The sequence below is a fragment of the Castanea sativa genome, chromosome 5, assembly GCF_040712315.1.
Source record: "Castanea sativa cultivar Marrone di Chiusa Pesio chromosome 5, ASM4071231v1".
Classification (NCBI taxonomy): Eukaryota; Viridiplantae; Streptophyta; class Magnoliopsida; order Fagales; family Fagaceae; genus Castanea; species Castanea sativa.
Genome location: NC_134017.1, coordinates 54,590,100 through 54,613,853, shown reverse-complemented (window position 1 = coordinate 54,613,853; position 23,754 = coordinate 54,590,100). Strand labels below are relative to the sequence as shown.

The window sequence follows — 23,754 nt, the reverse complement described above, 5'->3', positions numbered from 1 at the left end:
CTTAAACTCACGCGCTAAGGTGAGGTAGACGAGATGCTTGACCGCTAGACTTGGGGCCACAAAAAGGTATTTGTTGTGGACTTTTTTTTTTTTTTGAGAAGAAGTAGAGGCTCTTTCATTTTTTTTAAAGGTTAACATTCATCATAATTTGAGATTACTAAATTCTTTAATCACAATATATTTAAAAGTGTGATGGGATTTATGCGTTTAGTAAAACTTTTTTTTTTATATAATTGAGCTAAAATTTTGGGCATCAAAATTGGGATTCACATCCTATAGATTTTCTAGGGTACTCTACTAATAGATTTCTTTAATCCTAACCACTCTTTTATGATTTAATAGTCTAAATTTTGTCATGTTAGCATTCCACTAACAATAATCTTAAAATAATAAAATAATGTTGAAAACAAAATAATTAAGATTATTGTTTTTTTTTTTTTTTTTGAGAAAAAGATAGAACTTTTATTTATAAAAGGCAAGTATAAAAGTACAGCACCATGGCCATCACAACATAGGTGCATAAACTCCAAGCCTACTAGAGAGAAATACATCAGAATAACAAAAACCAGAACAACATACAACAAATTATAACAATATTCAAAACATAATTAATAATTCTCCATTGCCCCTTCCAATATCGCAGCACAAGTGCAGAGTTTCAGCATTGCTAAATACCAAACTAGCATACAAAAAACCTCATTACTGCACATAATCTTTAATACTCTTCCAAGCCAATTTCCCCTTCCAATTTCACAACACGTGCATAATTTCAGAGCTGCTGGAGAAGTACATTAAATACAGAACAACCTTCAACAAATTATAACAAGGTTCAAAAAGACCCCATTACTGCACATAATCTTTAATACTCTTCCAAGTAGCCAATTGCCACTTCCAATTTCACAGCACATGTGCATAATCTCAAAACTATTGGAGAATTAAACTAAATACCAAAGCAACACACAACAAATTATAACAAGGTTCAAAAAACATTATTCATGGTTCCCCATTGTTGCACATAATCTCTGATACTCTTCCAAGTAGCCAATTGCCCCTTCTAATATAGCTTTAGGATGTTGTTGGACCTTCTTGAAATAGAATTTATTTCTAGCATTCCATAATGCCCACAATATTGTTGCTCATTTGTCCAACTCCATCTATGTAAGCCTATTTGCCATCATCCTGAAAAGTGCAAAGAAGTCTCGTGCTGCATTCGAACATTTTTGGATTTTCCCTCGACAAAGTGCCCATACATTCCTTGCTAAGGGACATTCCCAAAGAAGATGACCAATGGATTTAGGTTTCTGGCAGCATATTTCACATTGGGGGTCAATTTTCATTTTTCTCCCATGCAAGTTTTCTCTTGTAGGTAAATTATTAGAGCAGGCGCGCCACACAAACATCTTAACCTTAGGAGGAGTCTTAAGAGTCTAGATTTTTTTCCAAAGAGCCCGATCAGTTACTGCTCTAGAGTGCTCAAATCGATTTTTTTTTTCCTTTAGCTTTAAAGCAACTTGATATGCAATATCACTGTAAACAACTTTGCTGAATTTTCCTTCCATATCAGCTTGTCCCGAGAGGCAGTTATGGACAGAGAAATGACTAGTATTTCCTTTCTAGTTTGATGAACAAAGAGATTGAAGATCATTTTCCTACCCCAATCGCATTGTTGTACTATCAATCAAGTCACTCACATGCAAATTCGATTGGTCATCATCTAGAAACACAAGTTTGTGCGGAAGCCACTTATGGGTTGAAACTAAAATATTCCTTCCATCCCCCACCTTCCAAATAGAGCCTTCAAAGATAATATCCCTTGCTGCTAGCAAACTCCTCCAAACATAAGATGGATTATTGCCAAGTACTGCATCCATAAAAGAGAAATTGGGAAAATACCTTGCTTTATAAACCCTATAGAACAAAGAATGTGTAATATGTATCAACCTCCAGGCTTGTTTAGCTAGTAAAGCTAAATTAAAAGCTTGAATGTCCCAAAAACCCATGCCCCCACTCTTCTTTGACATACATAGCTTGTTCCAGTTTATCCAATGGATCTTGTTCTCCTCCTTTGTCTGGCCCCACCAATTTTAGCTAAGGTAGAGTATATAGAATCGCATAGAGCCTTTGGGATTCAAAAAATACCCTTAGAGTAGATAAGGATTGCTTGAGCAACTGTTTTAATCAGAATTTCCCTACCTGCTTTAGAGATAAATTTTTCTTTCCATCCCAACACTCGCTTTGTAATTTTCTCCTCCAAATCTTTAAAAGTATTCAACTTAGATTTACCCCCCACCATAGGAAGCCCAAGATATTTTTCACAATTCTCCATCACTCTTGCCCCCATTAATGTCTAAATGTGCTCTTTGACTTCTTGTTTTGTGTTTCTACTAAAAAAGATAGACGTTTTCTATCTATTGATTGCTTGACCTGATGCTAACTCATAACAGCCAAGTAAATGAAGGAGGTGATGGCATTCATCCACAGTAGCTTGACAAAAGATAAAACTATCATCAGCAAAAAGTAGATGAGAGATACAAACCCCATTAGGACACGACAACATACCATGCAAGTATTGTGATTCCATTGCTTTTCTAAGCAAAGCTGAAAGTCCCTCCGCACAAAGCAAGAAAAGATATGGAGATAATGGATCCCCTTGCTTTATACCCCGTGATGACTTAATAAAACCCTTAGGTTCTTCATTAATAAGCACAAAATAGGAGGCAGTACATACTATTTCCATGACTAATTGGACCCAATGTTGATCAAGGCCTAATTTAAGCATGATCTGTATAAGAAAACTCCATTCAACACGGTTATAAACCTTACTGATGTCAAGTTTTATAGCCATCTGACCTTTCTTCCCAATCTTTTTATTTCTCATTCTATGTAATATTTCAAATGCTACAATAGTGTTATCAATAATTAACCGATTAAGGACAAAAGCACCCTGTGAATCTGAAATAACATTAGGCAAAATGAGTTTTAGCCAATTTGCTAGCATCTTAGAAACAATCCTTGAAACAACATTAGCAAGGCTGATCGACTTAAAGTTAGAAACACATCTTGGATCATTCTTCTTGGGTATATGGGCATATGAGTATAATTCATTTTATGTACGAAATGACTAGATGTCAACACAGATAACACTGTAGCAATAACATCATGTCCAACTATATGCCAATATTTTTGGAAAAAGAAAGGTGACATACTATCTGGTCCAGGTTATTTTGATGGATGCATTTGGAAGAGTGCTTGCTTTACCTCATCAGGAGTATAAGTTTGAAGGAGTGTGTTGTTCATATCTGGTGTAACTACCCTATCCACTGAGTCTAAAACCGGCTCCATACCAACTGGATTAGCTGTGGTGAATAGCTTTTGAAAATAAGACTCTACCACCCTCTCTTTATCATCGTTAGAAGAGCACCATCTTCCATCATCATCCTCAAACCCAACAATATGGTTCTTCCTTCGTCTCTGACTAGCTCTTTAATGAAAATATTTTGTATTCTTATCACCCGTAGGTAACCAAATGGCTCTAGGTAACCCAACAATTCATCTCGTACCTTTTGTATTAGAGGAAGATTTTCAGGATTATTTATACTCATGAGAAGCTCTAACTCATTATATTTTTTCATCTAGAAGTGCCTTTGAATTGCCGAGGGTTCTACTCCATTCAACCAATGACATGTGACATCTCTTTATCTTATTGAACAACCTGTACATTGGGTTCCCTACTTCCGTGGATGCATTCCAAGCTTCCAAAATGATTAATTCACACTATGGGTGGGTGGACCATTTTTCTTCAAATCTCTTTGGAATCTTCTTTCTTCTAGTCATTGGGTCAGTCACTTAAGCAGAGAGCAAAATTGAGTTGTGGTCTGAGTAAGTAGCTTGGATGTGTTTCACTTTAGCTTCTGGGAACAAATCTCTCCATTCAAGAGTAGCACAAGCACAATCCAGCCTTTCCTGTACAAAATCTTCACTAGGTCGCCCATTCCTCCACGTAAAAATGTTTCCCTAAAAACCAAGATCACTCAAACCACGCTATGCCAATGTTGTCCTAAACTCCTCCATAGGCCTGAATAGCCTTGGAATTTTGCCTTGCTTCTCATTGGAATTCAAAATTTCATTATAATCCCTTATGCATAACCACGACAAGGAATCTCTAGAATCTAGATGCCTCAGATAACTCCAAGATTTATGTTTACGATGTTCCTCCGGTCTTCCATAAAATCTAGTGAGCATCCATGGCAAATTCAAATCAGTCATGATACGAGCATTTATGTGATTTAAGGAGTAGGTTTGAATTTCCAATGATACTTCTTCCTTCCAAAGCATGGCTAATCCTCCAGCTCTATGAACACACGGTACTGCAAGCATTGAATCAAATTTCAAATCCACCTGAGTCTTCCTCATCTCATCCACAATTTGTTTTGTCTCCATCAAAAACAAAACATTGGAACCTTTTTCCCTCACCAAGTGAGAGAGTACTGTAGCTGCTCGGAGGTTCCCAAGCTCTCGGTAGTTCCAACTTCAAATATTCATTGTGTTCGGCGGGACTGATCATCAACTTCTACCATTGTGGAAGTTGGATCCTGAACCTGACCCTTGGTTTTCTTCCTCACATCTATATTATCACTATTTGTGTCCTTTACATTCTTGCACCGTTTTTGTCCCACTACATTAGTTATGTGGTCACCCTCTGCCATAATTATTTTCAATGGATTTTTCTCCTTTTTAACCACCCTTTTCCACTTACGTATGTTTGCAAGGATTTGATCATCCTCACATGAGAGTGCACGTGATATATTGGTTGGATGAGTTTCAGGGACAGGTGGATCACATTTCAATTCCACATTTTTTGCTTCATACGTGGTATGCACTAAAATCAGATTAGTATTGTGATTTTTCTCAATCTCTTCCCTTGCTGTGTATATCTTAGTTACTTGAGTAGTAGTAGGTGACTCAATTTGAAAAGGAATGGAAGTTTGTCCATCCTCAAATCCTAGGAATCAATTTCTCCACAATTTCTGTCTCCATAATATTCGAGTTTCCATTTGAATTCTCAACCACCAAAATGTGTGCCTACATTGACGGTTTCCTATTCTGATTTGCCGTTGTTTCCTCCATGCTCCTTGGTGGCGGATTGGTTGCCTTCCTCCCCCTAACATCCCTTTCTATTCTGTACCAGGAGTTGCTTCCCCATTTTCAATTTGAATTGCTGTGTGGGTGAAACACTTTTTCTCTTTCCAACGTTTTCTTTCTTTCCTTTTCTTTTTTCATTCTTGTTACGCATTACGTAAAAAATTGTTTTTTTTTTTTCTTTCATTTGTTTTCTTCTAGTTATTTTCTCTGTGAAACACTGTCCTGTTTCTTCTTTGTGCTTTTGTCATTACTCTCCATATGACACTTTGTTTTCTTTCTTTAGTTCCTTTGTTTTGGTGTTTTTCCCCTGTGAAACAACTGCTTCTCTTTTGTGCTGTTACCATGGAATCCGATTGTATAGAATAGTTACAACGCATAAGTTTGACATCGGAAGAAGGGGAAATTAACAAGGTACACTTTGATTATCATGAAAAGGCTCTAGAAGAGTGTTTCTTAAGTTTAATTGGTCGCTTTCTTACAATTAAACCGAATAACAGTAGGGCGGCAAAGAGCCCGTTAAGGTCTGTATGGAAGTTTGGTCAGGAGCTTAGGATTTCTGATGTTGGAGAAGGTTTGTTCCAATTAAAGTTCACTATGGACAGTCAGATTGAGTGGGTTCTTAACAATGGTCCTTGGAGTTTTGATGGTCATATTTTACTACTCTATCAATGGGAGAAAGGGATGATAGCGTACTCAATAAATTTTATGCACATTCCTTTTTGGGTACAAGTTTGGGGATTAGCATTGGAGGAGGTATTGAAAATGTATAAGATTATTGTCAGTGAAATGTTAATATGGCAAAATCTAGATCATTTAATTATAAAAAAGTGGTTAAGATATAAGCAACTTTATTTAGTAAAGTACTCAAGAAAATCTAGGAGTGATTGTAACCGTTGTTTAAACATAAATTTTGAGTATTTAAACAATATTAAACATATTTTCATAAAATGACAACCATGTTACTTCAAATTTTTTACTTAGCGACCTTTTGACTTGACTTGAGAGGATCCGAATCCTCAAAGTTAAGGATCCAAATAGGAAAATAGATAAATAAATAAACGTCTATGACTATGAGTAACCTTGTGTAATGGTACCTGGTCACCACCGGCAGAGGGTCTAGCGATCCAAGTCCCCAACCCAACACCAGCAAAGGTCTCTCTCTCTCTCTCTCTCTCTCTCTCTCTCTCTCATGAGTCATGATCGACTTTCAGTTCTCGTTCCCTGGCAATTGGCAAAGTCTCTTTCTGTCTCTCCGGATTCAAAGGAGTTCTCAGCTTCAGTCCATCTCGTATCTCATCGCCGGTAAGAATCTGTAACTGCCCAACTCGCATTGGCAAGGCTATCTGTCATTGTCATTATCATTGTTAACTTATGGGTTTAACTAAAGTTGTTCCACCTTGGAAGTTTATCATATGTTGGTTTCCTAATTTTAATTATGAAGCTGTTGTCTTGTGTGTTGTTTGTGGAGTTTGGTTCTTTTTGTCCGTGTCTGTTTATGATTTTCTAATTGGGACTAGTTACTTCCTCTAACAGAATTTGTTTACAATAATTTTGTTAATGGAGCTTCTAGTCGTAGCCCCTTTGAGATTGTTATGGGTTTTCATCCTAGAAAGTCCATTGATTTGATTAATTTGCCTCCAAGTTCAAGATCAAGTTCCGAAGCTGAAATCTTTGCTAGACATATAAGGGAGATTTATGATGATGTGTGAAGAAAGATTGCACTTGGTAATGAGCAATACAAAGATTAAGCTGATGTTTGAACTTTGAAGACACTTTGCTGAATTTCAAGGAGGAGATATGGTTATGGATTGTATAAAATCTGAGCGGTAGCCTAAGGGTGCTTACAAGAAGCTCTAGTCCAAAAATGTCAGTTGATACAAGATTGTGAAGAAGATATGGTCTAATGCTTATGTCCTTGAGTTACAATCAGACATGGGCGTTAGAAATGAACATTTAACATTGTATTTAGGACATGAGGCATAGGCTGTTATTCGATTGCCCCCAATTCCTAACTTAAAAGAAGAAATTGAGGACGTCCTTGATGATCAAATTGTGTCAACTAGAAGTGGTGGGTACCAGGAGTTGTTAGTTAAATGGACAAATTTTCCTCTCTTGAAGTATACTTGGTTTGTTGCTGATGAGTTTTAATGTATCAACTGTGACCTTTATAGGCATTATCATTCCTTTTTTTTTTTTTCCTCTCACCAATGTTGATATTTTCCAAGCTAGGGAGAGATGATGGGGAATGTAACCAGCAGACCCCTTTGAAGGCTTATATGAGGCAAGGAAAAGCTGGATCTAGTGCTCAAGCATTAATTTGGGATGTTTCGGATGATGGGTAGAACTCTTGGGACCTTGCGTATAATGTTGAATTGAGTCTTATTTTATTGTTTGTTTTTGTTTATTTGCTGCTATATTAGTTTTAATCAAGTTTTACTAGAATAAGATGAATATGGTAATTTCCAAATATTTGGAATGGGCTGTCCTTGGTTACACCAAAGGACCATGACTCTTATTTTGTGTTTTGAGTCCTTTTTCTAATTAGTTTAGAAGTTCCTAAGTACTTTTTCTTTGTTATTAGTAATCCAAGTCTTTCTAGGAATAGGTTATTTAGGAGCCCTAGTCTTTATAGGAATGGATTTAGCAATAACTTATGTGAAGGCTTTATTTTAGTAAAAACCCTTCAAAGTGAGAAGAACCTAGGTTTCAATCACTTACTTTGAAGTTCTTCTTATTAGTGTCAACCACTTATGTGAAAACAACAATTTAAGCAAAGAACATATAGGAGGAACTGAACATAATCTGCTTCCAGAGGAAACTTGTACAAGTTGAACTCTAAAGATAATCTGCCATATCATAAGGTACTTTAACCTCAAATTATTATTATGGGATAATTTCTAAGACACCTTATATTTCCCCTCCCTTAGCTCATATATAAGGGGGGAAAAGTCATCCTTCCAGTTCAGCTTAAATCGTGAGAAGGCCCAAATAAATCTGGGGTTCCAATGAAGATCATTAATTGATCCATTTGAGTAATTTGCCACCCTAGCACCCTTATCCTTGGCCTAGTTAAGCAAGACTGAGAAAATGATTTTACACCACATATCATTCTAAAACTGTACACACAGGTCTTCAGTAATCTTGAATTGAATAAACTTGAAAAAAAAAAAACCTCCTATCCAGTTTTTATACCATTCCAAAGGTACACCTTAATAAGGTGTCTTTGCTAGTTTAGTAATACAATACCCACCTTTTTGTAATTACTTCTTTCCACCACTTAATTCCAAAGATTAAACTTCCCCACTGCCTACCTACATAATCTTTTTTTTTTTTTTTTGATAAGTAATAAGGAAATATTATTAAAAGGGAATAAAACAAAAGATACATAGAGTTCACAACAGTGAACAAAGAACAAACAGAAACAAATAAACATTAAACTATTCTAAGAGACAAAAGAAAATCCATAAGAGTAGAACAATCTGAGAGACCCCAACACCGAGACCAATCAAAGAGAGTATGCTGGTACAAATCTAACAACTAAGCCAAAGATTTCTTAGTATTCTCAAAAGAACGCCGATTACGTTTAGTCCAAATAATCCACATCAAATAACCTAGAACCAAATTCTAAATATCAGAATTATGTTTCCCAAGCCATTGATGCCAACAAAAATCTAAGTCTCCTTAATCATTTATGATTTTTTGAAAATTGCTCTATACAAACCACTCCAACTTCTAAAATGCAAGTCCCCTTCAAAGCTGGGACAGAAAATTTCTATCCAACACGAAGATATTCTCGCTATTTTTTTTTTTTTTTTTTTAAAGAAGAAGAAGATAGATTTTAGAGGTTTTTGGATCTTCTCATTCTAATAGGAAATATGAGACTCAATCTAAAAACAAATGCTCCTTACATCTCAATTTACAAGTCTTGGTTTGAAATGGTATGATTTTTAATAAAAAGATAAAAATATAGTTATCTTCTTCCTATGTCCTTTAGTTTATATTAGAGGTGGCTCAACTTTTAATGTCTTTTTTTCATTCTTTTATGAATATAAGGGTAACAAAGGAAATTCAAGAATTAAGAATTTCCACTTTTAGAAAGTGGATATATATTTTGGTAAATTCCAAAGAGGAAAGCAAGACACTTAGATTGGGACAAAGAGAGTAGATTTAGAAACTTTAAGAGTCAAAATAAAGGACACATCAAGGCCCAATTAATTATTTAGACCTGTTTAATAGTATATTAAGCTGGTGTCTGCAATTATTGCCCACAGTCCAGCATTCACCGAAATTACTAAAATGCTTTGGACTAACAAACTTAAACAAAATTCAATTTGATTTGACCACATAATCTGTGGAAACTTCACTCATTTTTTTGCCAATTGTTCTTGGGCATCTTCACCACTCATAAACAAGGGTTGGAGGATGAGGTTATTAGTTTGATCCCATATAATATAGGTTGAGTACCTATAGAAAAGAAAATACGAATAACCCTTTAAAGCCTTTTTTAATTTTTATGAGCTTTAGCATTGTTCCTAGGCTTCTGAAGATGAGATTTCAATTTGACGAATTATATTCTATGTCATCAATCACTCTCAGAGCCTTCTAGCATTTTGAAAAAAATTTGGATGTTAGGTTTTAAGGTCAATAGCTTTTTGGTTATGACTTTATTGGTTTTACTCTTGCCAAATTTGGTCTTATTTATTATTATAAAGTCTTCCCAGATTAAGAGTTTTTATATTTGGAAGTTTCTTTTGTGCTGGTAGTGCTTCTTTATTGGCAATTACAATGAAAGTTCTATATTTCAAATTATTGGCCCAATCAAAAGTCATTGAAATTTATAGACATAGGGAAAATAAATTGCTTCTTTATAGTCATTGGAATTAGAATTCTTCTGTTTGTGTGTGTCTGTTTACATTACGCATTAAAGATCCAACCGTATGGTCATCCTTTTGTGACAAATTTTTAGTTTCACTTGTCATGTCAAAAGTATTATATGATTGAGATTATTGTGAGATGCTGTTCAAATACAGCAAGCTGGTCATTAATTATGTTTTAATCATCTCTTGCTCATGTCAGCCACTTGACATTTATATGGTTTTCTGAAGCTTGGAAGGTCTGTCAGGCTCACACTATTAAAACTTTCCTTTAAGTCATGGTTTAATGACCAACATCCCTTGCCATTCTCTACACTACCTGGACATTGTTTAAGAGTTAAATTGAATTAACAATATAGTCATAAGAACTCAAACAATATAGCAATCAACAATGCTTGTATGATATAGGTAATCCAATGACCAATGAGAAGGAAACTTTTTAAGCTGTGAGAGTCCAAAATAAAAAGAAATTGATTTCCAAAATTACCCCTCAACGGATTCCAGAATTTACTGAAAGGTTGTTACATGACTTTACACGGGTTGAAATTTGTTTTGCAAGGTGTTGATGCTTTTTGTGAGCATTTATGGCTATCCTTAGCGTAGATTATTGAAGATAAGGTTGCTTTTAAGCAGTTACCGCATGTAGGTTTTTCCGGGAAACTTTTTTCCATTTGTGCGTTCGGTGTAGCTCCTCTTAATTGATTTTTATTAGAGTTGTCATATACATTAATTTTTCGTAACCACTATGACCTATGTCTTTCCGTGAAACGGCTATAAAGGGGTAAGAAATGGGGCAAGATTGTTCATAGCAAAATTGTTCTTGCACTCGCTAGTTTTCATCTCTTCATCTTGAAAGTAGCCCTGTTCCCAATTTTCAACTTAAGCAATGAATCCCTACTTGCCCTCTGATAAAGAAAATGCTGAGAAGCATGTGGGTCTCCTTTCATGCTTCTATTGCAAAATGGTGTTCAACAATCACCAGTCTCTTGGGGCCCATCTTAGGGTTCACCAGGAGGAGATCAATGCGTGGAAGAGCTGGAACTATCCTGTCCATTCCAGCACTTTTATTGATGGTACTAGTTCTGCCCTTAATCCCATATCCATGAGCCAGCCTGATCATTCCTCTGGAGGTGCTTGGAGTAATCCAAGTACACTTTTCAGTGGGGTGACCTCTAATTTGGATTTCTCCAATTTCTGCTCAAATGAATCCAGCTGGGTAAATGCAAGCAATTACTCTCAGAACAATGTTGGATATGCCAGATCTCAGTATTTCATGTCACCAAATCTTTCATATGGCAGTGCCAGTGCCAGATTTCATCCTTCTGCTCCTTCATCTTCAACAGTCTTTATTTCATCTGCTAGCCCTGCTACCACCGGATTTCCCATGGGTCCCTCATCATATTTCAATTCAAATGGTGCCTGTCAGTTTAATACTGACGAATTGAGGACATTTAGGGATGGTATGCCATTCCCCCCTAGAAGTGACTTGCCAAACTTTCATCATCGCAACCTTAGTAAGCTTTCATATCCTGCCTATTCTATAAATATCCTGCTTCTGGTCTTGGCTCTAACCAATTGACTGGCATGAAGGAATCTAATACTGTTGGTTCCTTGCCTCTAGGTCACGGTCAATGTTCAGGCCAAACTGGAGTTGGTAAGTATAATAATACTAGTGCTTTAACTTGTGAAGGAGGTAGGAAACGCTGTTTAGGTGAAATCCTGGGAAACTCTGACATGATGAATTCATCAAAAAGGGCTCAGATCAGCTATAGCATGCATGCAGAAACAGAGAAACCACAGAAGAAAGAGCTACTTCTTTTTAAGGATGTGGAGGACTCCTTTGCTGGGTTGGGGATTTCTGTTGATGACAAAGAGGGAAAAGCAGATCTGGATCTATCCCTTCACCTGTAGCTTTTTTCTTTATAAATAAATAAATGAATAGATGGTTTGCTGGTAGTGTATATATGATGGGTTTGGTAGATGGAAATTCTCTCAGGCACACTCACCTCGATTGGGTCTGGCTCAACATCTCTTTACAAAGTGCCTTTGTGGTTGGAAATCTATTTGCATGAATTGAGTAGTGGAAAGAATGTGCTCCCCAAGGAAAAAAAAAATTAAAATTAAAATCCTCAATTTCCCCCTGATGCAGATGACACAAGAAAACTTTTATTTTAATTTAGTATTATTTACTTTTGCAAGTCAATTGTATTCTTATGTTTTAGGTCTTAGTAATTTATTAAGCTATTAGTATTTTGATACATGAAAGTAAGGTTACTTTTGTAATAAGGCAATTAGGGTTTCCTATGCCAATTAGAACTAGTGTTTAGTTTTCCTATATAAGCAAAATATTGTACTCTTTTCAAGGGAGATTGAGATTTTGATGAATGAAAAAATGGCCCTTTGGGTTTATTTGGTCTGGCGCTAACTCCAGTTCCACCTTAAGTGCTGACTCTTAGTGGTTTTCTCAGTTAGTGTTAACTCCAAGCTAGGCCTAGGTGCTAACTCCTAGGTCGTATCCCTTTATTTTCTTGTCTTTCAATTTTACTGTTCAATTGTTTTGGTTGTCTTGCGTCACCCCCTATTATAACAACTGAATATGGCTTATGTATTTATATCTTATTATTAAGCTGTCTTAATGTTCTTAACAATGTTTAATAATTTTCTTATATGATTTCTTGTGTCCTAGAAAGTGTAACCAGCTAGGAAGCATGAACACACCAAAAAGTCCAGTGTTTGTGTTGGACATGGACGCTCATGGGACACAGCTGCCTTTGTGTCTGTGAAGTGTTTCATATTTAGACAATTAGGACATAGTCACGACGTGTTGTGGAGACTGTCAAAGAGGGGAAAAATAAATTAAAATTTTTTAAACCTGGAATGATGTCTCTCTCACTCTAGAAACATTTTTCTCCCCTTTCTCTCCCTCTCTAGCCGCCAATCGGTGACTTTGGAACTCAATTTCAATACTGTCCACCCTTACCAATGTGCTCTGCTCCTGTCTCTTCATCATCGATTGATGAGAAAGAGTGGTAGTTCACCAGCGTGTTCTCATTGCTTGGTACAGTATGACCTTATGTCACTGATCGATCTTGTTCACATCTGGGCACTTTGCTTTTATCTTTGTTTATTTCTTATACTCTGTTGGCTTCTGTTCGGGTAGTCTCTGGGCACTTAATGATTAGTGTTAATAGTAAAAAAAAAAAAAAGAACTTTTTGTTTATGGTTTTATATGCTGAATATGTCAAATTGTGAAATAGTGTTAGCTTTGGCATTCTTTTTTCTTGGTCATGATGGTTATTGGAGTTTATTTTACTCTTGGTTTGTACTCTTAGCATCATTTTTATGAGTATCAATGTATTTCTTTGCTATCTATTATTGCTTTTTTAAATTAGTTTTAGATAAGTTTTTATCCTTATTAATGGCTATTACTTATTTTTTAAATATAAATAAACATACTATATGCTTAAAAATATATCTTAACATAAATATTATTTAATTGCCTTATTTTGTTCTTCTGTCATGTCCTAGTTTTTCAAGAAATGTCCTGTTGCCGTTTCATTTGTCCATGCTTCTTAGTTAACCAATTTAAAATTCATTTCTAGAACTGTTGTGCATGTTGTAAAATATAGCAGGAAACGATATACATTGTGCTTTTCTTACAAAAATAGTTCTTTCATAATAAAGTGAATGAATTGCATCTGATCTACCACGTAGATAAATATGCCTCTTTTGTGCATGCATTTTGTACTCTTTTCTAATTTTAGATGCACAATCCTTTATCTAGCAAGCAGCAAGATAATCATGGCATGCCGGTTTATCATTTCTCTTGTTGAAATAGAGTTCATGCTAGTGGCTTATGTACAAGTCCTGCTTCTATATACCTCTTAATGATTCAATAGGCTGTTTAGCTGTTGCACACTTTTGGCTGGTAATTGGTTAATATTATATCATTAAATGACTATCCTCTTCAGCTCTATTTTTTTTTTTCCTGGGTGTGTGTTGGGGGGGGTGGGGGGGGTGTGTGCACGGGAGGGGAAGGGTGCAGTCACACATAAGGAATCAATAAACCTTATGAACACACCCACCTGACTCCTTTGGTCTCCTTTACTGCCATCTATAGTATTGGCATACTATTCTTCTGTATTTATCATTTATGGGGCTCATTAAAATACAACTGCTTGGGCATAGTTATGGTTGTATTAAATAGTATAAAATAAAATAAGTCACCCTATTAAATGAAAGGACATTATAAATTTGCCATTTCAAAAAGAAAAAAAAAAAAAAACCAGCTTATTTTGGATATATGCAAGAATTATATACATGATAAGTTTATAGTATATCATAGAACTCTTCCTTTATATTCAATGTACTTTTCCCCCTTTTTTTTTTGTTATAATCTTAGCTTTTTGAATATCAAGGCATGGTTGTTAATATAATTTGTCGGTATTGGATTCTTTATGTCACTCATGCAGGATTCTTAATATGCATCAGTTACGCAATGGAGTATTGTAAACAGTCTTGACTCCTTGCATGTTTGCTAGTAAGCTTCTGTCATCCTCTTCCTCTGTTCATAGAATACTTAAGCTGTTGATTTTGAAAATCAAGTTCAAAATATTTACTTTCAAAACTAAGAAGCTACGTAATATCTAATTGTAGTGGAAACTAGAAGTGGTAAGGCAATGAAAATGCCCATATGAATGTTTTAATTTTTTGGAAGGGGGGGTGGCTAAAATATATGAAGTTACTTCTTCATTTTTTTGTTTTGTTTTGTTTTTTGTTTTTTGCTGAAGAGTTCAATTTAAAATGCACATTGTAAATAATACTAATTCAGAATCCTTGTTATACATCCTATGATCCACCTTTTAAGAAGCTACGTAATATCTAATCATAGTGGAAACTAGAAGTGGTAAGGCAATGAAAATGCCCATATGAATGTTTTATTTTTTTGGAAGGGGGGGGGGGGGGGGGGTGGCTAAAATATATGAAGTTACTTCTTCATTTTTTTGTTTTTTGTTTTTTTTTTTTGTTTTTTGCTGAAGAGTTCAATTTAAAATGCACATTGTAAATAATACTAATTCATAATCCTTGTTATACATCCTATGATCCACCTTTTAAGTTTCCCGGATAGGAACTCCTGTATTTATGCAAGGTCTTGTTATATTTTGACTGAAGCCTTCCTAGGATTATAATTGGAAGTTTATCTTTTATGGCAAGAATTTAATCAAGCTTCTGCTGGTTGTGTTAATAGGAATCCTCCCTAGGATTATTTTTGGAACTTTGGAAGCTTTTTTTTTTTGGGCAAATTAAGCTTCTGCTGGTTGTGTTAACACGAAGCCTCCCTGGTATTATTATTGCAAGCATATCGTTAATCAAGGTTCTGCTGGTTGTGTTAATGATGCAAGTGGAGACCGGCTGAGCTGGCTAAATCAAGATTCAACCCAAAGGTAAAATTGATAGTTCCGGGATGTCACTCAACGCAACCAAGTCACACACTTGAATGTTAAGAGAAATCACTTAACTTTAAAGCAAGAACACTTGCAAATAATTTTCTGAAATCAAATGCACTCTACCTTGATTGTTAATTAACTTTGACTAATTAATACAGATAAACAAAAGACAATTGGACTCATAAATAGATGACACATGTCGTCAATGTGGCCACCACATAAGTTGCCACAATGATCCTGCATTAAACTCCCATTCTTGAAAAAGAACTCAACCTCATGTCAATTTCAAATCCTTCCCTTGATCTTTTGAAGTCCAATAATTCCTTTTTATCCCTTTATCTTCAGCAATAAAAGTAAAACCAACATGCTACTTATAGTTCTTTTCTCACTCATGATAAACATTGTTGACCAATTTTGATTCGTAATTTGTTTTTGCCAAAGTGTAGCACATAAAGCCAATGCTACAAACAAATCAGCATACTTACCCATTGATCCAAGATTCTCCATTTTCACAAAATTGTTGTGGCTTTATCCTTGTAGGTGTTGAACCAGTTTGAATTACTTCACGTTGCCCAAAAGCATCCTAAATAAAATCATGCATCTTTTCCGGATAAAAAGCCCTAATTTCTATTGATAGACCAATACAAAATCAAGTTTACCATCAAGAAATAAATATTTCTCAACCCCAAGAAAAATCAACATGTGGATTTTCTTTCCTCCTGAGATAATGTCTTTACACCTAATTCTTCTGTGATGAGGGGAATATATTTGACCTTTAAATAATTCTCCTGTAAAATCAATGGTCTTTTGTATTTGAACAAAGAAAGTCTCATCATCATTTTCCACAACTTGACTACTCATGCACAATTCACAATTCACAATATTTGTCAAGGTACTTGTCAAAGATCAGCAAAGAATTCCGATCTATAATAGTATCTATTTTAGAGCACCATATACCGTATATAAATACGTTTGAAACAAATGAGTCCGTGGAGGATGGACTCACAATGGTAGTTTCTAAAACAAAACTTGAAGATGTTGAATGGTAATCCTTGGAATCATATTCCTTGCAAAACTTTGCTTGTCTATTCCTTTGACTTTGAATTGGAGAGGCTGGAATTCGATTAAGGATTTTATTCATTTTTTGATAGAAAAGTTTCATAAGATTGCCTCAACTCAATAAGTTCGGATTGTACATCAACACTATCAGTGTTCCTTCAATGTCTTGGAGCCATTTTGAATAAAAACCATAAATTTAGCAAAATTTTGACAAAATTCTCAATTTTTTTTTTTTTTGACAAATCGACATTTCTAACCATAGATGGCATCAAAGAGAATCCTCACGAGAAAATACAAAATTTTTGAAGAAGATGAATAGAATTGTCAAAGAGAACCCTCACAAGAAAATAAAAAATTTCTAAAGAAGATGAATAGAATTTACCAATTTGATGCAAGCCAGGGCTTATTGGGTTGGTTAAATAAAAAACTCAATCAAAAGGTAAAATTGATAGTTCTGAGATGCCACTCAACCGGAGGTAGCGGATGCCACTCAACGCAACTAAATAACACGCTTAATTGTTGAGAGGAACCACTCAACTCCAAAGCAAGAACACTTGCAAATAATTTTTTGAATCAAAAACTCTCTATCTTGTTTCTAATCTACCATTAATATCTATAGGTGATTATATTGCATGGGCATTAAATGCTTACAATTAAGTGCTAGACAACTTTTAACATAAATAACAACTTTCTAGATTGACTTTCCATCGCCTTATGATCAGATTATTAAGCTGGAACAACTACCAACAAAACTCATAATAAATTTGACTAAATATTAAAGATAAATAAAAGAATACTGGACTTATAAATCATATATATCACTGATGTAAATGCTACGTAAATTGCCACTATACTCTTACATTACTAGTTAATAGGAAATTAGGAATTTATTTGGTAATTTTCCAGCAGTTGCTTGCGAATTGAGTTTCTTGTTGACTAACTTGTGGATGAAATTAACACAATAATTAATAGTTGATTGATGAAATAATTAATAGTCGGTGGATTACCCCCATTATTGAATAACAGTATAGTTTGGCCCTCAAAATCAAGAAGATTTTGTGATAAGAGATCAAATGTATTATAAACTTTACTAGAATGAGCAGGCTTCGGTGTATTGTGACAACTGAAAAGTAGAGAAGTCCTACTTGCGTATGGGCACTAGCCTTTGTATGTTTTAGTGTGTGAAATTGTATTGCTAAAGTTAAAAAAAAAAAAAAAAAAAAGAAAAAAAAAAAGAGGCTAATTGTGGGATTCAAGGGATACTCCATTTGTTCCAACACTTTTTGTGGTGCCCTGCCTTAGGCACTAGGGTTTGAACCCCACCAGCCCTCTCCACTATATTTACATATTTTTTAAAAAAGGTAATCATGAAATGTCTTGAATAATTTTTATTGACTTTGAGTATATAATCATAATTAATGTTTATCTAAATATAGTCACATTCATTTGTGCCTTTTGTTTCTTTAACAATAATAATGCAATTAATTATTATTTAAACGCATATGTATAAATTCTTAATGGGATTTATGTTTGTTCAAATTGTTGTGCAAACTTAATATTTTTATTTAGTTCATAATATTATGATTTTAAATTATTTATGTCATTGATAATAGTTTTTTTTTTTTTTGAGAAATAATTACAACATGCTGTTAACGCCGCAGCTCAAACCTTTTCCCTTTTAGAACCCTAAGCACATTGATAATAGTTGTATATTCACTTGTCATGAGACCAATCATAGTATTTAATATATGATGCTTTTGAGGAATATATATAGACACACTTATTGGGAGATCAATTATTATTAGATATTTTTATTGTAACACAAATTAATTTGTTGTATAACTTATTAATTGACAAATACATGCTTTTAATCTCCTTTTTCAATGTGAAAAAATACAGGTTCAGACGAACCTGACCTGGCCCCTGATTGATCCTATCTGAACCGATTGCCACGTTTAAAGTGGTCAAACTCAAAGTTTTTTTTGGATAATTTCCACACACAACAAAAAAACCAATTGTTTTCAAGTATTTAATAATTTACATTTCTTCCTTTAGTTCCCGGAAAAGGAGGAGAAAACAAAAGAAAATATAAATTTGCTATTAAAAAAATAGTTTTAGCCAAAGAAAAACAAAAATCTAAAACATCTAAATACATAAAAGATAATTCATAAAGTTTGTCACAATTTGTCATATGGTCAATTGTGACGAAAGCATGAATATATTATTTTACTTCTATCACTCACTTTTTTTCTACGTAACAAATTATGACAAAAGTTGAAGACTTCTTCGTGTATTTGTCATTTTTTTATAAAAAATCAAGTACTTTAACAGATTAATCCTTAGAATAAAAAAATAAAAAGTTTTTTAACAAATCTAAGCCAAAAGAAAGAGGGAATCAAGACCTTTCATTATCAGTCAGATAAACATTTGTCATTACTTGGCATCGTTACTCTCGTTATTCTAATTCGTTACAGCATCCACCTCTTCCTAACTTCTTTTTCTTCGCAAAGTTCTATATTTGATTATCCATTAATGACTAATCATAAATATTTGTCTTTAAAAAAAACAGATGTTCTTACCTTAAATTACGCGTTTGGCACTTCTTCTTTGAAAGTTAATCTTCATTTTTAATCTTTCTACGTATAAAAGATTACAAACCCAGATACAAAACCACCATCTCTGTCACGTAAAAACCACGTTCGTACCTTTGACCCAAGCTTTCTCTGTTCCTAAACTCACTGCATGTTTAGCACGCTCTATAGGCGCGTGGTCGGTAGGAAGCTATATAATGAAGCCTTTTTTTTTTTTGCCGCAGAATAATATGTAGTGGTTGTGTACATATATTGATATATACTCTCTTCCCTTTAAGAGGAAGAATGGTCTAAAGTTGTAGCCTGTCTGTATTGCCAAAGCTAGAGCTCTCTAAATCTCATCAAAGTCACCATCTTTATTACAAAATTCCAGCAATTTCTGGCTTGTAAGTTCTTATTTTTGCTTTCCTCATCACTTTTTGTGGTTTCTGCTATTTGGGTTTTTTTTTTTTGGTTTTGTTTTCTAAGTTAGAAATAGCAAAATCTATGTTCTGGGATTGGTTTATATTTTGACTTATCAGTCTTTGAGATCATAAAATATTCATTTCTGTCTGATTTACAAACTGGGTTTTTTTTTTTTTTTTTTTACTGGGTCTTTGGTTTCTATCTCTCTTAAGAAATAGCTGAGAATTTGGGCTGTTTCTGGGGTACTGTTGTTATCTGGGGTTTTGGTGCTTTTATAGTTCACCTGCATATAGAGCATCTAGTTGTTATATTGGTAGGCTATGGTGGTTATAAAAAGCAGTGTGTGAATGTAAGGAGAGCAAAATTTAATGTTATTTGGTGCATATTGGATTGAATTGGATTTTTAGAAGGGTTTTGTGTGAATTTTATGTTCTGTAAATTGTAATTATATGTTATGAGGATATCTTGGACAAGGCATTGGTGCTTCACTTTGGTGTAATTCTAGATTTTGGGATAGCTATTTTGTACCAAGAGTGAGGAAGAGTGAATAAGTCATAAAATTTGGAACATGATCATTACTTTGGGTTGATATATTATAGCCATCTACTGATATAGCATAGACAAGGAACTCCATATTGGAATAAGGGCATCATTATTGTTCTTCAAGGGATAAAGTATTGTTCTAAGAGTGAAAGATGCAACGGGTCCGATTGTCTTCCCAACAGGCGCCTGTACACAAGCTGGGGGATTCCCAAATTACATTATCCCCAAAATTTCGGTTAGCAGTATTCCAATCTTCTTTGTTCAATCCTTCAACCGAGTCAGAGTTAATTCTCAGGGGAGAACCCCTCATTCCGGGGCTTCCTGATGATGTGGCGCTTAACTGTCTTCTCCGGCTTCCAGTCAAGAGTCACACGGTCTGCAAAGCTGTCTGCAAGCGGTGGCATTTACTGCTTGGTAGTAAAGAGCTATTTTTCACCCGAAGAAAAGAAATGGGCTTTAAAGACCCTTGGCTCTTTGTCTTTGCGTTCCACAAGTGCACTGGAAAGATTCAGTGGCAGGTATTTGACCTTACTCACTTATCATGGCACACTATCCCAGCAATGCCTTGCAAATATAAGGTTTGTCCTCATGGAGTTAGATGTGTTTCGATCCCCCGTGATGGCAATCTCTTTGTTTGTGGCGGTATGGTTTCTGATGTAGATTGCCCTCTAGACTTGGTTCTGAAATATGAGATGCAGAAAAACCGTTGGACTGTGATGAATCAGATGATCACTGCTAGATCTTTTTTTGCAAGTGGTGTGATTGATGGGATGATTTATGTCGCTGGAGGAAACAGCACAAATCTTTTTGAGCTTGACTCAGCTGAGGTTATGGATCCTGTTAAGGGGAGTTGGTGTCCCATTGCAAGCATGGGAACGAATATGGCGTCTTATGATGCAGCAGTTCTTAATGGGAAACTTCTTGTTACGGAAGGCTGGTTATGGCCTTTCTATGTCTCTCCCAGGGGTCAGGTTTACGACCCTAGAACCAATAAGTGGGAGAGTATGGCTGTTGGGCTGAGAGAAGGCTGGACAGGTTCAAGTGTGGTTGTTTATGGGCACTTGTTTGTGGTTTCAGAGCATGAAAGAATGAAGCTTAAGGTGTATTACACAGATGATGATTCCTGGGAACCAATAGATGGGCCTCCTTTACCAGAGCAAATATGCAAACCTTTTGCGGTCAATGCATATGATTGCAGAATCTATGTTGTGGGTCGTAACCTTCATGTTGCTGTGGGTGAAATCTCAAGGTTCAACCAAAAAGAAACTTCCAATAAAAAGTGGAAGTTTTGTGTTCGATGGCAGGTTGTGGATGCACCACAAAGTTACTCTGACTTGACGCCCTCAAGCTCTCAGGTTCTGTTTGCCTAGCTTTAGAATTTTCTGTCATATTGGGTTCTGTATGTTGTTCAATAAATTGTAATTTATATGAAATTATAAAAGCTATAGAGTGGAAGTCACTATGCTCAAAAGCCTCTCAAATTGTTTCTGGAATGAATGTATCAACTATATGGTTTAATTTGTTTGCTTTTCTATCCATCTTTAACCGTGATTGTGCTGCATAATTATTGTAATGTCACCCAAACGCCCTGAATATGTTTTTATTGTTTTCATTATTTGATGAGAATGGTAGTATTTCTTTTGTGATAGAGCCAGAAGTGCACTAGTGTTGGGTCTGCTTAATAATGTTGACTCAAGTCTCTTGATGGGTGCAAATGAAATGGAACGCAATGCTAAATCCGCTTGTGTGTTAAGGTGTATAAGATCAGATTTCGTACTTTTTCTTACCAATTTCCCTTGGAATGATCTAGTTAACCAATAATCAGTCAAGAGTTCTCAAGTCATTCAGTTAGTTAATGCTCTTAAGTTTGAGAGCCAAACTTCCATGATATTTGTTTAGTCTCCCATAGCATGACTAACTTTCAACTCTGAAGACCCTCTACAATACCCAATGTTAAAAAATCCAAATGAGAGCTGAACTATCTTATAAACTACTAAAATGTTGAGGACTAATATTGAGGTGATCATACTTCATTTAGTTTTCTTTAGCAAAAGATGTTTCTTTGAATTATTTTATGGAAAGTAGCATCAAGCATCAGCTTTCATGGTTGAAAAGCTTGACTTGGCTGCCTCCTACATTTCTCTAAATTGCTGCCTTTCCATATATCTTGAGGGGATTGGCATTTCGGTTCAATAGATACAAATGTGCTTTTGTCAAGACCCATATTACTTAGTGAGAAACTGGATTCAAATCTCTCTTCCTGCACTTCTTGTAAACAAACAAACAAAAAGGGGGAAGAGGGGGGGGGGGGGGTAAGATTGGGGGGGCTTTTCTTCTGGTGCAGTTTTTACTATCAGAAAGGAAGGAATAAAATGAGAACTGTCATAGTCTTAAGCTGAAATTTGAAATTATGCATCCTAATTAAGATCTGGCTCTGGGATACTCTTCAAGAGTCAATGTATGAACTGGTGGGGCAAAGCACCTCAAAATCTATATTGATATGCGAGTTCAACTTTAGCTGGAATTTGGCCTGAAGCAAGATATAATGATAAATAGCTGATGAAAAATGGACTCTGTTTTTCTGCTTGTTTTATTAATATTGTAAATGCTCTCTTTTTTCATGATAAATTTTACTGATTCATTAAAAAAAAATCCTGTTGTAGCATGAGTATTAGTTGTAAAAGGTAATAGATGCTACAATCATTGTTAATACAGAAATTTCCTCGACAGGACAACACACCTCTTTCATGCAGTCTGGGACCTGTGGCTTTTAACTCTTGAATCTACTCAAAATCTAGTCTCCCTATCGACATCAGTCAAGTCGGTAACTAAGAGCACTAGCAATAGTGGTGCTAAATAGCTATATGGCTATTTTTAGCACCACTAAATATCAAAATGTACCTTGCAATAGTGGGGCCAGAGCTATACTTTTTGGCTCCACAGCACATCCAAGCACTGTAGCTGAAAGGTAAAATTATTTTTTTATTATTATTATTTTTTTTTGTGTTAACGCTACTTTTGTCTTTCTGCTCACTACCTCTTAATGTCTCTCCCAATGTCCATCATGCGTTCACACTACTTTGGCTTGTAGTTGTGTTTTCGTGGTTGAATGAAATTTTATTTTATTGTAGTATTTATATTATTTCATTGTGTTAAAAGTTAAAATAAAATCACTGCTGTTGGATGTGAGAATGTAAGATAGATAAAGTGACTTTTTGTGACGCTAAAAAGCTAAAAATTTGGCTCCACTGTTGTGGATGCTGAGTCTCGTATGTTGTGAAAGAGATGATATACACCGGATTCATAACATACCTTCCTCTTTATAAAGCGCTTAGAACTTTGGTGCATATTTTGGACTTCGGTTAAAAGATATGGCAACATAAAAGTAAACTGATTAGGGTAAAACTTTGCAATTATATCATTGCCTTAAAGACAAAAGTCTGCAGTTTGGTTGTCACTGAACATACGGTATAATTCACTCATAAATATTTCTTCACTTGTTGGCATCAGATGCTTGCTTGTGAGTTATAAAGCCTTTAACTTAGCCACAAAATAAGCCTTTGGAAAATAAAGTTTATTACTATATTCTTACTTTATTTATAATATTTTATTGGATGAATTTTTTTTACTCATTTTGAAGGTGAGTTTATTTATTTATTCTTTTTCTCTATGTTTGGGAATTGGCATTGGTTC

The 23,754-nt window shown here is 35.0% G+C and overlaps 2 protein-coding genes across 5 annotated transcripts; both read left to right on the top strand.

Moving 5' to 3' along the window:
- Positions 1-6,218: 6,218 nt before the first annotated feature.
- On the top strand, positions 6,219-15,639 carry LOC142633840 (uncharacterized). 4 transcript variants are annotated; one of them, XR_012843975.1, is made up of 3 exons: positions 6,219-6,444; positions 14,489-14,556; positions 15,265-15,639. XR_012843975.1 is itself a non-coding variant. In XM_075808089.1 (3 exons), exons 2-3 carry the CDS (start codon positions 10,903-10,905, stop codon positions 11,925-11,927), a joined length of 918 nt encoding a protein of 305 aa, XP_075664204.1. In that variant the 5' UTR covers positions 6,237-6,444; positions 7,372-10,902; the 3' UTR covers positions 11,928-13,369. The 4 variants fall into 4 exon arrangements, 2 of the variants coding, with proteins under 2 accessions (XP_075664204.1, XP_075664203.1); XM_075808089.1 differs by lacking the exons at positions 14,489-14,556; positions 15,265-15,639 and adding exons at positions 7,372-11,530; positions 11,638-13,369 and having other exon boundaries at positions 6,237-6,444; XM_075808088.1 differs by lacking the exons at positions 14,489-14,556; positions 15,265-15,639 and adding exons at positions 7,368-11,530; positions 11,638-13,369 and having other exon boundaries at positions 6,237-6,444.
- Positions 15,640-19,337: 3,698 nt separating this feature from the next.
- LOC142636525 (F-box/kelch-repeat protein At1g30090) lies at positions 19,338-23,203 on the top strand. The gene is made up of 2 exons (XM_075810777.1): positions 19,338-21,416; positions 22,792-23,203. The coding sequence occupies exons 1-2, from the start codon at positions 20,214-20,216 to the stop codon at positions 22,840-22,842; spliced, it is 1,254 nt and encodes a 417-aa protein (XP_075666892.1). The 5' UTR covers positions 19,338-20,213; the 3' UTR covers positions 22,843-23,203.
- Positions 23,204-23,754: the final 551 nt, after the last annotated feature.

What these genes read in the sequence shown, in the direction of transcription:
- LOC142633840 (XM_075808089.1), top strand. Translation starts at nt 10,903, where the DNA reads ATGAATCCCTACTTGCCCTCTGATAAAGAAAATGCTGAGAAGCATGTG. An exon ending in CTTTCATCATCGCAACCTTA is followed by an intron (nt 11,531 to 11,637) that starts GTAAGCTTTCAT and finishes CCTTGCCTCTAG; the next exon opens with GTCACGGTCAATGTTCAGGC.
- LOC142636525 (XM_075810777.1), top strand. Translation starts at nt 20,214, where the DNA reads ATGCAACGGGTCCGATTGTCTTCCCAACAGGCGCCTGTACACAAGCTG. An exon ending in TGACGCCCTCAAGCTCTCAG is followed by an intron (nt 21,417 to 22,791) that starts GTTCTGTTTGCC and finishes TTTCCTCGACAG; the next exon opens with GACAACACACCTCTTTCATG.